Raw genomic sequence first — 15,888 nt, forward strand, 5'->3', positions numbered from 1 at the left:
ATCTCACATCAATCTGCTTCCATGGTCATTCTGCAGCGTCACTGCAAAATATAGCAAAGGTTATTTGTTGCTCCCTCAGCGCTATTATTTACTTTTATGGAAGAACAACTCCCTAAACCAACACTTTCAGAAGCACTTGATCTTTCCAAGAGCTGTACACATACCAGGAGGCAATTCTTGCCCTGACTGATCTGCGTAGAAATTCCTCTCCCATTTGAAGTGCAAGGTGGAAAAAAAACCCCAAACTGTCTTGAAAATGCAAAACGTGCAGACACTGTTCACAATTTATGTGGGCTCCTATTACGTATGTGGTGAGAAACTTTATTTCACAGCATTTATTGTATGGAGACTTCAGAGAAAAATATGCTCCTCACTTGATGCATGGCAGCCCTTTGGAAGAGAATGTTCTCCTATCTCTTTTTTATTTTTTCACCGGTCTTTAAAAGTAGAGGAAGATGCTTTAGCTGTCATTTTGTATTCAAACTGTAGAATAGCTTCGATGCCATAACCAATGTGTCAGAGACTGAAAGATCCCCTGAAGAATCTGAGTTCAGTGAGTGATTGGGATACTGCCCCGAGGCCAATCCCAAATGTGTGCTTCCTCCTCCCGGCACTTAGAAATACAGACTTCATGCCCAAATAAGAGCCACGAGCATCTCTGTTCATAGAGTTGCCTTGTTTTTCTGCTCTTCAAAAGGCAGCAAGGTCGTTCCGTCGTTCACATGGCTCAGAATTGACCGCCGGGTTGTGAAAATACATCTGCTGCTGGCATAAACCTCGTAGGAGGAGGATTCGGGGAGAGAAGAAGAAGAAGAGTGTCAGCCCAGAGGCTGCGGAACGGGGCTTAAGGCAGAGACAGAGGGGAGGTGCTGGTGGAAAGGATCAGGGAGAGTGCGAGGGCAGGGAGCCAGGGCAGGGCTGAGCGCTGTGCTGGCTGCGGGCGGCGCAGGGGCCGAGCAGTGCGGGCAAAGGGAGCCGGGCACAGGGGCAGGGAGAGCTGGGCACAGGGGCTGGGAGAGCTGGGCACAGGGGCTGGCAGAGCCGGGCACAGGGACCAGCAGAGCCGGGCACAGGGACCGGCAGAGCCGGGCATAGAGGCAGGCACAGTCGGGCACAGGGACCGGCAGAGCCAGGCATAGACGCAGGCACAGCCGGGCATAGACGCAGGCAGAGCTGGGCACAGGGACCGGCAGAGCCGGGCATAGAGGCAGGCACAGTCGGGCACAGGGACCAGCAGAGCTGGGCACAGACGCAGGCAGAGCCGGGCATAGAGGCAGGCAGAGCCGGGCACAGGGACCAGCAGAGCCGGGCACAGGGACCAGCAGAGCCGGGCATAGAGGCAGGCACAGTCGGGCACAGGGACCGGCAGTGCCGGGCATAGAGGCAGGCAGAGCGGGGCACAGGAACCGGCAGTGCCGGGCATAGAGGCAGGCACAGCCGGGCACAGGGACCGGCAGAGCCGGGCATAGAGGCAGGCACAGCCGGGCACAGGGACCGGCAGGCCCGGGCGGGGGCCGGGGCACCGGGGCGGGCGGGGGCCGGTGCGGGGCCGGCACATTCCGGGCAGGCGCAGTGAGCGCACAGCGCTCCGGGCCCATGGAGGCGGCGGGGCCGCAGCCCGCACCGGGCCCCGCGGCGGGGCCGCAGCCGGGGGCCGAGGAGATCGACATGTCCCTGGGTAGGTGCGGGGCCGGGCCGGGCCCCGCGGGGGCTCCGTGAGGCGGGGGAGCCGCGGGGGCTGAGCGCGGGCCGGGCCGGGCCCCGCGGGGGCTCCGCTCCGTGCGGGTGGCAGCGCCGGCGCAGGAGGCGTGTGCGGGGCCCCGGCTCGGCGCCGGGCTGGCAGCGGCCCGGAGCTCACGGGAGAGCCCGGGGGGCTCAGGCCGAGCAGCCCCTGTGCCGTGGGAAGGGGAGCCGTGGCCTCGCCGTGCTGCTATTTATAGCGGCTTGCTCCGATGCTCGCCATTCCTTTGGCACGGGGAGTGTGGACTGTGCATAAACAACCAACAACCGCCCTGTCGTGGACCTCTCGGGACTGGATTCTGACGCATGGACGAGAGATCTCGGTGGATTATCGTGTTGGCCGTTCTGCTGCGAAAGGAAAAGTCCGCCGGCACGTTTTATTATCGGGTCAGCTTCCTAACTGAAACTTTGTGTCATTTCTTCCCAGCAAAGAGCCATTTGTCAGGAACAGCGAACATTTTCCACTGCGAACTCAGACTGATCCTTGGCTTATGCACCCTTATTTGAATGTCTCTATGAGGAGCTACAGCAACAGAGGATCCCTCATTTGTGATTAATTTTTCTCCCAGAGTGTTGTGCATCCTTTTCCTCTTTGCTGATGTGTGATGCTCGCTTTGCTTTTGCTCTCTCTCCCTTAGTGCTTCTCTCGTTCAGACCTGTGGTCCAACTCCATATTCCATCCAGAATATACCTTACTCAGGGTAGAAGAGTATTGGAAAGCAAGAGGCCCTTGGTGAAGAACTGTTTCCATCAGGTGGTTTTTCCGTGCTTTCACATACGTTTGTGCCTTACATGAGTTAGCAGTCACAAAACTGCAGGAGTTGCTTTAAAGCTGCCCTGGTAGATCTAGTTCTGCCTGGGGGGCACAGATGTACCACAGATGACCTCTCAGGATCCCCTTGCAGCCTTGTGTAGTAGTCCATTGCATCGAGCTGTTAACCCCATCTTGTTTATGGGCACAAAAGGCAGGGTAACAACTCATACCCAAACAAAAAGACACTGAAAGGTGACAGATCAGGCACCTGAGCATTCAGCCCCTCTCATTTCCTCATGCTGTGGACAGCCCACCCTTGGATGCGTGTGGCCACCTCCCTGCATCCGTGCAGGGATGCTTTCAAGACGCTTCAAAGCATCCTCTGCTCCAAATCACACGTGTCCCAAAGGCACATTTACTGAGACCATTAGCAAATTCATCCCAAGAACATGGCCCAGCATCTCCCTGCCTATTCTTTTTCTGGGAGACTTGAAAGAGAAATCACAAAAGCAGCCTGTTCTTACATCTGCTCTCGCTTCTTTTCCTTGGGCTTTGTGTTCATTTGGACACAGGAGTTTCTTGATAGGAAATGACATTGGACCGGTGCTGGAGGCATGATAATTCATGGTAAGCATCCACTGAAAGCTGATGGTACTTTTGTCCTTCGACTCCAGTGGTACATTAAGGAGTTGGAGTAGCCACTGCCTGGGAAAGGGCCTCTTTTGGATGCTTCATTTCTTACTGATCCATTCAAGTTGAAACATTTCTGCCTGCAGCTTCACAGATGTGCCTTTACTATTGGCAAAGTGTTTTCTGGAAGATTTAAGGTTAAAAGAAGAAAATGCTGGAAAATATGAATTAATGAAGAGACGTCCCTTTGCCATTCCTCTTCATCAGAACAGCTTGAGTTAAGGAGATCCCGTTGATTGCAGACCAGCTGATTGAGAATGGAGGGGCCTGAGCTGTTTCTTGATAGAGCTCTGCATCTGACAGCGCTCTGTGCATGATCCAAGTAGCTCAACAGCTGTCACATCCTCCCCCCTTTGGCCACCTTTCCTACAGCCACTCGAGTCAGACCTTCTCAAAAAAATTCTCTGCCCAGCGCTGAGCTCCTGGTGCTCCTGCAAAAACATCTTCCCTTACGCTCGCGGGAAGCCTGTGGGATCAGATCCCTCGGTGGACGGGGTCTGAAATCTCTGTCCTGCCCGTGCTGGGGACGTGCTGGATGGTGGCACATTTGTAAATCATCTGCTGCGCTCTAATCTCCAGCCCGCAGGAGCCCGGTAAATTGATCCTATACTTTCTAAGCTAAGCTTAATCTCTCATTGTGTGTCCAGCGTAGCTCACAGAGCAGCAAGCTCCGTGTTCACCGCGGACAATTCCAGGCAACCAAAGAGGGAAACACTGTTCGGTGGAAAGTGCGGTTTCTGTGGATTTCTCCTCATTTCATTGCAGATGACATCATAAAGCGCCACAGGAAGGAGCAGACAGATGCCAGCGCCGCGGGCAACAGCAGCAGGCAGCAGGTCAAGAGCAGGAGTTCAGCCTCCGGCTATGGGCGGCCCCAATACCGAGCCTGGAAGCAGAGGAATTTGCAAGGTAGATGGGCACTTGAGATGGCAGAGGTCTCCCAGGCTGGAAAATGCATTTTTTTAGCAAAATCCAGCTCTTAAATCCTTCTATCTAATTCCTGTGTGCGTATAAGATGGGCTCAGGCCCTGATTAGCTTTTCTCCCCGTAACAATGGAATATCAGGGCCCTTTCAGAGCATAATTCACCCATTTCTCTCCCTTCCACTTTCTCATGAATTACTAATTTAAAGTGACTTAATATCTATTCTCTATTCCCCTTGGCTTTGCGTGTTTTAATTATGCCTCTTCCTAATCCTCGTTTTCCCAGAGCAGACTTAAATTATCCAAATTACCCCTTCAGTAACTGTATTTGATAGCTTGGTTATTAAAGCTAAATTGTCACTTTTGCCAAGCATGCTATTTTTGTGGTGAGTTTTTTTTAATAATACCGAGTGATCACACCTTTGTTTTGTTCCACTGGTTTTACTTACAGACCAAAATTACCTGCTGCAGTAAATGCCATCTCTATGAACTTTTTTTTTTTTAATTACTGCTAAGTCACTTGCTTTAGATTCTAGTGATATTTTGCAGAAATATCTTTGCACTGGAGTGCCAATCACTGGGGGCAATCCTGCTTGTCTCTGCTCTGCCTCCCACCTTTGTGTTCTTGGTGTCCACCACACAGTGTCTTACTGAGAATTGTTCCAGTTCAAAACATAATGATGAGAAATGCCCTTAGCAAATCGATTTTTCTGTCAAAACCCACAGGCTTTGATATTCTCCCGCACTCAAGCAATTACTGCATCCAGAGGCAAATCCAATAAAATATTGTTTCCCCCATTCCTTAGATGGGAGAACTTTTCTGTTAATTTATAGAATTATTTCTGCTAGTATTTCATAGGTTTTCATTGAGTGAATTCAGCCCTGCCAAGTGCAGAGACCTGCCGTGCTGTGTGGTGCTGATTGTCAGGAGCAATTTGGGGAAGCTCAGCATGACTGGGAATTTAGCCCATAATTCATCAGGGGCTCCGTTCATTTCGGTCCCTGCTGAAATGCAGTCCCTTCTGGGCTGAGATGTGATAACCATTATCAAAATGATGATCTGAGCAGCCCAGCACTGTAATGACAGAGGAGGGGGAAGGGTATTATGCTGATTAAACCAGCAAGCAAAGTGCTGTTAATCCCTCTTGGAATATGGCTTATACCTTCTCCCTAGTGGGGGAAAGAATGATTTTTAATGACGAGAAATTTGAATTTCAAATCTCCTTGGAAAGAAGAGTCTGTCAGACATGGGAACTTGTGCCCAGACTGGACTGGCTGAGCAGAGGTGCCTGTTGGCCATCCCAGGTGTGCTCAGAACCAGGCTCTGAGCACACACACAAACACGGGATGTGCGTGTGGGGGTTCTCCCCCAGCTGCTGAGGTGCTGCGGGGTTTCATTGAAATGTTCTTACATTATTAAATATCTGCCAGGCCTTTTGCAGACATGAAGCCTCCCACGTGTCACAGCTCAGGACACAGATGACAGAGCGAGGCCTTGTTCCCCAGCTGGTGTGATGGGTCCCCCTTGGAGGCTGATGGCTCTGTCATGTGTTATTTGTGTTGGGTGAGCCGTGCTGAGCGCACTGCTGAGCACAGGCTCTCTAATAGGAACAGACTGACAGGGGCACCATTTTCCCCTGTTGCCCTGATGGAGTATCCAGGAAAGGCAGCTGAGCTCAGTCTCTTGTCCTCTGCAGGCTGTAGGAGAGCTGTGCAGCAGGGCTTGGTGGCCAGCAGGAGAGCAGCCCAGCAAACAGGCCAGAGATAGGGGCAGGCCCAGGGTGGGGGTTGGAGAAAAACAAAACAGGGCAAAAACAGACTGGGGAGAATAGAAACAGGAGGAAAAAAAAAAAATCAAAGGGACATTGACTACAGCAAGTCCACATCTGGTCAAAAAGAAACAGTTTGCCAAAATTGATTTTTTGTCATGAGAGGAACATTTACACACCTGTGCTTCTGCAATGGGAGGACATTGTGTGCAAAGGAAATAACAACTGGCCCAGGAGCTTGTGAACTGCATTGTATTTTTGTGCACTTCCCAACCAGCACCTCTGCCCATGGGGCACAAAGCACCCCAACATGTTCTTTGGGATCTGCTTCCCAAGGGCATGTCCTGGTGCCCTTTTTAGAGCCAGGGCAGCTCACATCATCTTCAAGTGTGTTCCAGTGTGAGCAGCTCAGCCTGGTGCTGGCTGGTGTTACACCCTGAGGCTGGAGCCTTTATTTGTTGTGACAATGGTGGCTCCTCACAGCGATGCCGCTGATGCCTCCGATCACTTCATTAACAGTTGCTCCAAGTCAGTGTAAATTGCTGTCATGTAGCAGTCGGTGATGTAATATGTGCACCTCAGTGCTCTGGTTTGTGAGTGGGGTTCTGCTGTGAGATCCAGAGTTTGGGTCACTCTCCCTACTCTCTGCCATGCCCTGCTTTGCTCCTGATTTACACCCCCGAGGTGTGGGCACATCTCACTGCTACAGCAGCTTTTGGGGAGAACGGGCTCAAAACAGGGGCTGCATGCTCGAGTGACCTTGTAGCTGGGAAGAGCAAAGTCTGAAGGAGCAGTGAAGGAAAACACACGTGTGCTGCTGTTTGCCCTCTGTGTGCATTGAGAAGTGGAACATCTGGTTATGGATGATGCAGGTGTTTGGTGGACTTGGGGACACCCTTCTGGGCATGCCTGAACTCCCTGCCTTGGTGCAGAGATCAGAGCACAGCGTGGTGGTGACTCTGAAGGCAAACCTTGATAAACTGGTTTGAAGGGCAGCCCAGTGATTCTCTAGCTCTGGGCCAAGCCTGACAGTGCTGGTGACTGTGTCCAAGTGGCTCTGCTTAGGTGCTGCTTCAGTGAATGTTCCTGTCTGTGAGGTAACAGAAATAAATTCCCACTTGGCCTTCCACCCGTGAGTTCGGGGTCGTCGTTGTTGTGCCTGTGTCAGCTCACACGGTGACTCAGGAAGTTTCTGTCTCATTACAACTACAGGATTTTGGAATTGTGGAGTAATTAGGTTTGGAAGCACTGTGCCTCAGTCTGACAGGGCTTTCCTCTCGCTCAGCACTTCAGCACTCTTCAAAATCATCTGCAGACTTAGGGGAGAAGCTTAAATGCAAAACTTGCAGCGGGTGTGTGTGTATCATCAGAGAGCAGCAGGAGGTGTCTCCTTCTATACGGGAACTAATGGTGTGTCAAGCTAAAAGAAAACAAAAGTAGATATATATATAAATAAAAAGTATACGATGATATGGGCACTCAGAGCTATTTCAGGCTGCTGTGGGGTTTGCTTTGGGAGGCTCAAGTCACGTGTATATCTGTATTTAAGGCTTTTTCTGCTTCACAGTTAATTCATAGCAGTGTGAGCTCTGACAACAGATTGGCAGGTCTCCTGATGTGGGTGTTGCTGCCTTTACGAGGAATCAGAATTGTGAAAGGCTTTTCTCTTCTGTGGTCTTTCACATCAAATAATGTGTATGGCAGTCCTATATACAATGAGAATGCTAGAGAGACATCATAAAAATTAATTATTTAATGTGAATGAGCTTTTGCAGCACTATTTGTGTGGATGCTCCTGTATCACATTAAGTTAACCTTGTAATCACATTAAGTTAACCTTGTAATTTATTTACAAAACTGTAGTCATAAATTGAATTTTGAAGGATGCTAAATAAGAGGGCATTGTTTTCAGGACCTAACCGTCTCAGAAGAGGGTTTGGACAGCAGCAGTTCAGTCGGAGACAATTCAGGAACCCTTTGCCTGGTCGCAAGAGAAGAGCAGCTGCTGCGTTCAATGGCGTGAGCCCTTTAAATCGCCAGGCATTGCCTCAGGAGGTAGGGGAATAAGGAAGGTCTGGCTTTTCCCAAATGTCATGTAGAAATCTGCTCGATTTTATGATCCTGGATCACCCCAAAGAACAATCTACATAAAAAGCACCGTCTTTTAATGCCTGTGCACAGCATTTGTATGCACAGGTGAGTACAGACATACATGCATATGGAATAGCAATTTTCCAGTTGGTTTTATAAAGCTTCTGACTTAGCATAATTTTATTGATCAGTTCCCATGGGTTTTGCAAAAAAAGATTTTTTAAAAACTGGTCTTGAAAGGTTTAAAAATATTTCCATAAAATTAACTCTGTGGCATCTCATGTCACTATTATCTTTTAGAGGAGGTATGCTAAGATTCTTTGTTATTTGTTGTCCACCCAGAGCATTTTCCAAGTTCCTGTGAAGTCAAAGCACAGACTTGGTGACTTGTCAGGTGACTCTGATTCAGAGACATACTTTCCAGCAGAGACACTGATTCCCAGCACTGTGACAGATAGTGTGAGGGGCAGCTGGGTTTTCCTGCACTGATGAAAATCCCCTCAGTTCGGAGGTCACAGGTGTTCAGTAAGCTTTTTTAAAAAATGCAAGTGCTGAACAGGATGGCACATTTAGTGAATGTGTCCTAGGGATATAAATAAGAAAGCCCTAAACTGAGCATGCATGTGCAAGGAGTGAGGTTATTCCTGAAAAGAAAGACCAGGGTGACTCAGATATTGAGTGTGGCTGGTATTTACAGAAAGTAATAAGCAGTTGCTAGGAGGCAGAATGCTACAGTAGCTTCCACTTTGTGGGAATTAACCAAAGGGGAAGAATATGGAAATAGCCCTCAGTTAGTAGGTCCTAACAGTGTTGTAGTTGTCCCACAGAAATCACCAGGCTGGAGCCTGGGGCAGTTTGTGTTGGGACTGTAGGACAGAGCTGCTGAGGAGTCTTGTGGTGTGTTTCATGCATCAGGGTGTGGTCCAGGCAATGCACGTGTCCAGACAAGAGAGAGCTGATGACCAAAAGGAAACCTGAGCAGGGCCATAATGCACGGCCTCTGTGAGATCTGCTCTGCATGGACTGATTTTTTTTTTTGTTCTTTGGTTTCGGCAGCATTAGAATGAAACATTGTAGTTCCATGGGCAGGAAGCGAGGCACACCCCTGACTGATTGCTGACAGCAGCGTCTGCAGCACTCAGCAGAGAGCAGGATCTCGTGTGCTGTCCCTTGCCTTCACCCCTTCTTCTACCAAGATTGTGCTGCAGGTGACTGCTGCTGAGGTCTCGCTGCTCTTTCAGGGCAATAAGAAGAGCAATGCTTTTGCCAAAAGCAGCGGTGGGCAGGAGGAGGAACAGCCACAGCCATCTCCAGGCCCCAAGAGATTCAGAGCAGATGCTGCCAGCATCCGTGCCCCAGGGAGAAGGTAAAATCTTCGGTAACTCCAGGTTGTTTTGGTTTTCTGTGGTTTTTACCTGTGCAGCTCGTGGGCTTCAGCTCTTGGTATGTGCCAGCTGGGCCTGTGCAGCGCCAGAAAAATCCCCCTTGGGTATGTTAGGAAGGCACCTGGGAAGAAAACAGCCTCATGCTTGTAGTTAATAATGCCAATATTAATCTGTCATTTTATTTCAGGAAGCACAGAAAATGTAACTTTTGTATTTTTATTAAACTTGGTCACTTTGGGAAGCACTTTTGAGGGGTATTAAATGCTATTAAAATAGCATTTATTTTTGTACAGGCAGGAAATACAGATTCCAGCCATAAGGGATGGGCAGAGACAGGGAGTCTGTCCCAGCGAGGGGCAGCAGGAGCAGACTGTGCCCCAGGAGCTGTGAGGAAGGCAGTGTGCCAGGCGCTGGGCACTGTCTCGGTGCCTGTCTCATCGAGATCATTATGTTCTCTGAGCTCAAAAGGAAGCTCCTTGCAATCCTTCCACTGCTCTGAGCAGAACAGGGACTAAATAACATCGAGAGGTTCTGACCTGATTTTTTTTCCTATGCTTTTTCCTCCCATGTTTTTGTTTTTTTTTTTTTTTTTTTGCTTTTAATGAGCAAAGCTGAGAACACACAAGCTGTTGCCTCATTCTGAGCAGAAAATCAAGTTCCTCTGAAATCCTTTGCTGGCAGAAAAACCTGTTGGGCTGAGGTAACACACAGCCCCATTTGCTTCTTTCACTGCTTTTTAAGGCCAGCTTGGGTTAGGTATTTTGGCATGACACATTAGCGAGGCCTGGTGTCATCCTCACCTCTTTCTCTCTCTCCTTTACCAGCAGGCCTTTCCTGCTGAACAGGGGACCAGGGTTCCAGCAGAAGCGGGTGCAGCCGTGGTTCTCCAAAGCTCGCTTCCAGAGAGGGGTCAGTATTTGGGACATTTCCTCTGCACTCTGCTGGCAGTGACAAACCTTCACATTTTACCAGCCTTTGCCCAGATGTAGCTTTGTTTCCAAAAGTAACTGAGGGAGAGAGGTGGAGGAATCTGAATGCTGCATGTGTTGGTAGGAAAGTATTTGCAGGCAATTTTTAATGCAGCTTGGTATTCTGGCATCTTGGAAGTAAATCCTGCGAGGGTGATAAAAATAAACTTTGCAGTTTATAGAGCAGCACAAGCAGGGCAAGGTAAAGCCAGCCCAAACACATCACTGTGCCAGTGGGAAACCCCAAATTAGCACCAAATTTTCTTGACAACTCACAAGGAAGGAGCTCTTTAGATATACCAAACAAAATCCTGGAAAAGGAATCACTGTCTCTGAGAGCTAATGCTTCTAAGTAATTGTTTTTAAATATATTTTACAGCAGATGGATTCTCGAGGAGAAGGGAAACCGCCAAGGATGAGAAGGTAATTGGTGAACAAAGGCACAATGCAAATACGAGGTGCTCTTTCATGCTTGAAGCTGGATAAATTTCCCTGTCTCGGCAGGTGGCAAGTGAAACCCATCCCGGGAGCAATTCTGACGGTTTCTGTGGTTAATCCCCAGGCGGGCCAGACCAGCTCGTAAGTAAATGAGGTGATTTGTTCGGGTGGGAGCCCTACAAAAGCCATTGCAAATCCCTTTAGCATTATTGCAGCTTCAGTTCTGTAATGAGTGTGCAGTGAATGGGGTTCAGACCCAAAACGGTTAGCAAATGATGTCTGGTTCCTTTCCCAGCATATCAGAGGGAGATAAAAATCTCCTGTATTTACCTGTAATTACACGGTAATCTGTAATTACCCTGCCATGGTTTGTAATGCAGAGTGAGGAGAAATGGAAGCACCATTGTTGGAAGAGGTGGCAGGCTGGTTGTGCTGGTTGTGGGTTTTTAGGAGAAACAGTGTGCCCCGAAGGGACACCTCCTGCTGCGTGTAAGAGGAGCTCAGAGGCTGGAAAGGGGCAGCTGCAGGGCCTGCACCCAGCTGGGGGCAGAGGGAAGGGTGGGTGAGGGCACTGTGCATGTTGTGGGTGCAGAGAGCACCCCGCAGCAGCCTGGATGTGGCAGTCCCAGTGCTGGAACTCTGCCTGCACGGCTGCTCTTCCTGGCTGCCTTTGGACTCTGCCAGGGGTCACAGGTGGAGCGTGCGGGTGTGTCCTTTACTCCATGCTGCTTTGCAGAGGATGGGGAGTGAGCTGCCTGGGCATCCTGAGTGACTGCAGCTCTGTGCTTTCCCCAGGCCTGGATCCAAGCGCCCGTTCCTGCAAAGCCAGAGAGCTCCGGCACGGGTGGCCAAGCCCCAGCCCAAGGGGGTGCTGCTGAGATTCAACTTCCGCGCCATGGCCAACCAGGTAGAGGATTGTCGACGGCATAGGAGGCACCTGGCTCCCTGCAGCAGCCCTGCCACTGAGCTGTTAACGTCACACTCAGGTTTCTGGGGCTGCCAGCTGGGTTTGTCTAACACAACCTGGGAGGAAAGTCCCGTAGCTGTGTTGGCCAGGTTGCTCACAAAACTGAAGGCGCTTGAGAAGACTGTTCGGCAACTACAGACTCAGCCCAGTTTTCCCCACTCTGGTGGCCTGTCTTGGCCTGTCCCTGTGCTTGCTTGGAGCAGGGAGTTCCTGCTGATGAGTGGTCCTGGCCAGAGGGGACTGTTTCACTCTCAGTGCTTCCCATTCCTCAGAGACACGTGGCACTTCTGGGCTTTGCTCGCTCTTTGCTTTGGTGCCCTTCTTGGTGTCACGTTTTACACTGAAGTATGGTCCGAGAGCCCTGGGGCAGCTGAGAAATCCCGCTCCACCTTCTTCACTGCCGGCGTTTCTTGTCTGGACGGTTTGGTTTTACCTGATGCCTTGTGCTCAAATGCCATCTGCTTGCTCCTGTTCTTGCCGAGGATGCCCCGTGTCTTGGGGCTGGGAGCTGCTTGGAGGTTTTCCAGCCGCACACAGTCTGTCGAGCTCCCTGTCTCTGTGTGCTGAGTGGTTTAATTGACTAACCAGCTGTGAAACACCAGCCTGACTGATGGGCTCTAATCAATACCCCGCTACGAGTTTGGCTGTGCTTTGCCACGAGACAAGGGACTGACTCGCTCTCGCTTTCCCCTGCAGACCAGCCTGACGCTGGATGAGAGGTTCTCTGGTCTGAGGAATAAGAGGCGCTTTACAGCGGCCAGGAGCGCCAGACGGATGGTCACCATGCCTTAGGACTGCGTGCTCGTCACGGGACTGCCTGTGACAGTCCAGGCTCCATGGCAAGGCCTCAATAAAAGTCGTTAGATTCCCTTTGAGATAGCTGATTTGGCAATGTGCTGTCTCCTTCCTTCCACACAGAGTGAATGAGTGATTGAGGGCAGGGATGAGGCAGGATGAGAGTTCGGGCCGGAGCATGGGGAAGGTGGGACATGGGCAGGTTGGTGGAGGGGGATGAGCAGAGATGGATTTGCTGGGAGAGCTCTGCTGGGAAGCTGTAGGGCTGGCAGCTGCCAGGGCATCCTGTGCTGACCAGGGTGACGACTGATAGTGGGAGGCTGCGCCACGGAGCCTTCCCTTCATCGTCCGGTGGGTGGGACAGGGTTTGAGGATGCTGTGCCTGCCCTCACGGGAGACAGAGGGAAGCTGGGATGCTCCAGCTGCCCACAATCCCCCGCATCCACCTAACTGCCCAACATGTGCTTGCAGGCATCCCTGCCCAGCGGTTTGCAGTGTAAGACCCCTGAAAACCTGTTGCTTTGCCCTGGCAGTCAGGCCTGAGCACGTTGCATTTCTCTGTGGATTGCTGTGCTGCTCTGACTGCTGCTGCGGGGACGGGGTGAGATGTGCCATGCCGTGCTGCTGGAGTCACTGTCCTCAGCACGGAGCACAGACAGGCTGCCCCAGCCCACATCACATTTGCCAGTGCTGAGTAGTTCTGCATTAGGGTTTTTGTAGTTGCAGCTCCACCCAAGCTCAAAGCAGCAGCATGATCAAACCAGCAGCAGCACTCTGATAAACATTGGCTGAGATGTTAACGAGCTGGGATTAGATATTTGTTAATGAAGCCTTGCATCAACCCTGAGTAACTGCTCCATTCTCCATCCACTGCTGGAGCCAGCACTGAACATGCTGGACACAGCCTTTTCCTGGGCTCTAAGCTATACTTATATCAGGAAATATTTGTTAGGCTGCTTTACATTTTACACCGAGCATCTTCAACAAGAGACTGGACTTGGCATTGGTTTTATAGGAATGTGTGAAATTTTGTTGATGAAGCAGTGATGTATGAGTCCAGTGCACTGAATAAAGAACTTAACTTGTCAAATGTCGCCTCTAGTTATTTCCTTTCCTTCAACAGCTCTTCGGTGCAAGTTCAGCTTCTCAGTGTGACACTGCATGAGCTGGTGATGTGGGGGAAACTGGTCCCCCGTGGTGCCCACCTGCAGGCAGTTTACTGCTTTAAAACTGTCTCCAAAGCAGTATGAGGTTTTCAGTGGGTATTTTGTAAAATCTTTGCTGTGATCTCTTGCTGTGAATCCAGGGAATGATCGTCTTTTTCAGGGTAAGAGCAGAAGCTCTGGCCCAGCCAGACTGACACAGATGTTCATCTTCTAGCTTGGATCCCACAGCCCCCAGAAGCAGCCACAGCTAAGGCCAGAGGAAGCAGACAGCCACAGTATCTGCAGGTGAAATTTGAGATTGGGACCCCTTTTCCCCCCACAGCTGCATTTTGCACACAGAGCTCTTTGCTGGAAGGGCAGTCTGTGTGCCTGGGCAGGGAGATCCCCAAATGCACAGAGCGCAGCGCTGAAGCCTTCACTCTTCAGGAGCTGCTCACTGATCCTGGCTCCGGTTCTGCTGAATTGCACCTGAACATCACCCACATCCCATTTCAGGGCTGATCCTTTTGTGATCCATAGTGGCTCAGCTGTCTGTCAGCGATGTGTTGCTGGCTGAAGGCCAGTGTCTTCCATAGCCCACGGAGAGGGAATTTCCCTTAGATCCCCAAATCAGGCATGACATATGCATGCAAAATATAAACAAAAAAAACAACCCAATCCAATTCAAGAATGTAAGGATCTTCATGTGATTCCAGGCTTAAAAGCAGATTCTGAAACGTACAAGAAACGTACAAGAATCGCATAAGGAGGCTGTCGGCTGGGAGATGCGATACCCCGGTACACCTTTGGTGGCCACCTGCGAGCCAAGAGAAGCATCGAGCTGAGCTCTCCGCCAGCCCCCTCCTCCTCTGCCCTCCTCCCTCCGGCCCCGCCGCTCACCGGGGGTCCCCGGGCAGTGACCCTGTCGGGAGCCCGCCCCGTACTGCTCCAGACGCGCTCAGCTCCACCGATGCCCGCCCAGCAGCGCGCAAGGAGCCGGGCGGAGGCGGAAGAGCGGCGGGCAGGGAGCGGGGGAGCGACGGGAGAGGGGAACCCGGCGGGGGACGGGAGGAGGAAAGGCAAGAGCATCCGCGGGAGCGGGGCAGCGCAGCTGCTGCCGCCTCCGCGCTGCTGCCGGAGCGCAGCCGCCCTTTGGCCCTTGGTCCTTTTGTCCGTGAGTCCGAGAGCCCGTTAGTCCGAGTGTCCGTGAGTCCGAGAGCCCGTTAGTCCGAGTGTCCGTGAGTCCGAGAGCCCGTTAGTCCGAGTGTCCGTGAGTCTGAGTGCCCCTTAGTCCGAGTGTCCGTGAGTGTGAGAGCCCGTGAGTCTGAGTGCCCGTGAGTTCCAGTGTCCGTGAGTCTGAGTGCCCGTGGGTCCCAGTATCCCTGAGTCCCAGTGTCCGTGAGTCCCAGTGTCCGTGAGTCCCAGTGTCCGTTACTCCGAGTGTCCGTGAGTCTGAGTGCCCGTTAGTCCGTGTCCGTTGGTCCGAGTGTCTGTCAGTCCGAGTGTCCGTCAGTCGGTCAGTCCGAGTGTCCGAGTGTCTGTCAGTCCGAGTGTCCGTCAGTCGGTCAGTCCGAGTGTCCGTCAGTCGGTCAGTCCGAGTGTCCGTCAGTCGGTCAGTTGGTCAGTCCGAGTGTCCGAGTGTCCGTCAGTCGGTCAGTCCGTTCCCCCCTGGCCGAGCCCCCGGGGCCGCTGAGTTGCGGGTGACCCTCCAGGCTGCTCCGTGCATCATTCATTCATCGTTTGAGCCTCATTAAAGCTGCCGTGACTGATACATCGACAGCGGATACCTGCCCCCGTAGGTTTTTAACTATCTAGGGAGAGGCCAGGCTGGATGCCTTTGTGAGGCCCTACACACACTCCCTTGAATGCAAAAATCCGTGATTGATTGTGGGAATTGTAACCGTGGTGATGCACAAACATGCCGCGAGATGGCAAGTCATGACTGCGTTAGGCGCCTCACAACTCCAGCGAGGAAAACAGGAAAAACCAAACTACCGTCACTGGGATGGGAAGGAACATTTACAAGAGGCGCTTTTTGAAATGTAACGCTCCTTTTCTCAAGATTAAAAATAGTTTTGGATCTATTATTTTTCTCTGCCTTTTAACTTGCTAGGGTTCTTTGATACACCAGGGCTATTTTTTCCACAGTAGTTTCTGGTTTGTTTTAAAAAGCAAGAATGAGAATTGAGACAAGTTTTTTGGGAACTACTTGTTAAAGTAAAA

The 15,888-nt window shown here is 51.2% G+C and overlaps 1 protein-coding gene across 6 annotated transcripts; it reads left to right on the forward strand.

Annotated features, from left to right (window-relative positions):
• The first annotated feature begins 1,573 nt into the window (after nt 1-1,573).
• Nucleotides 1,574-13,610, forward strand: LOC120762047 (UAP56-interacting factor-like). 6 transcript variants are annotated; one of them, XM_040084046.2, is made up of 9 exons: nt 1,574-1,678; nt 3,950-4,093; nt 7,789-7,931; nt 9,209-9,333; nt 10,177-10,261; nt 10,700-10,743; nt 10,825-10,899; nt 11,554-11,665; nt 12,422-13,610. In XM_040084046.2, exons 1-9 carry the CDS (start codon nt 1,597-1,599, stop codon nt 12,515-12,517), a joined length of 906 nt encoding a protein of 301 aa, XP_039939980.1. In that variant the 5' UTR covers nt 1,574-1,596; the 3' UTR covers nt 12,518-13,610. The 6 variants fall into 6 exon arrangements, with proteins under 6 accessions (XP_039939980.1, XP_039939981.1, XP_039939977.1 ...); XM_040084047.2 differs by having other exon boundaries at nt 10,180-10,261; XM_040084043.2 differs by having other exon boundaries at nt 11,554-13,610.
• Nucleotides 13,611-15,888: the final 2,278 nt, after the last annotated feature.

The sequence above is a fragment of the Hirundo rustica genome, chromosome 21 (genome assembly GCF_015227805.2).
Source record: "Hirundo rustica isolate bHirRus1 chromosome 21, bHirRus1.pri.v3, whole genome shotgun sequence".
Classification (NCBI taxonomy): Eukaryota; Metazoa; Chordata; class Aves; order Passeriformes; family Hirundinidae; genus Hirundo; species Hirundo rustica.

What these genes read in the sequence shown, in the direction of transcription:
- LOC120762047 (XM_040084043.2), top strand. Translation starts at nt 1,597, where the DNA reads ATGGAGGCGGCGGGGCCGCAGCCCGCACCGGGCCCCGCGGCGGGGCCG. An exon ending in GCCAGGCATTGCCTCAGGAG is followed by an intron (nt 7,932 to 9,208) that starts GTAGGGGAATAA and finishes CTGCTCTTTCAG; the next exon opens with GGCAATAAGAAGAGCAATGC. An exon ending in CAGGCGGGCCAGACCAGCTC is followed by an intron (nt 10,900 to 11,553) that starts GTAAGTAAATGA and finishes TGCTTTCCCCAG; the next exon opens with GCCTGGATCCAAGCGCCCGT.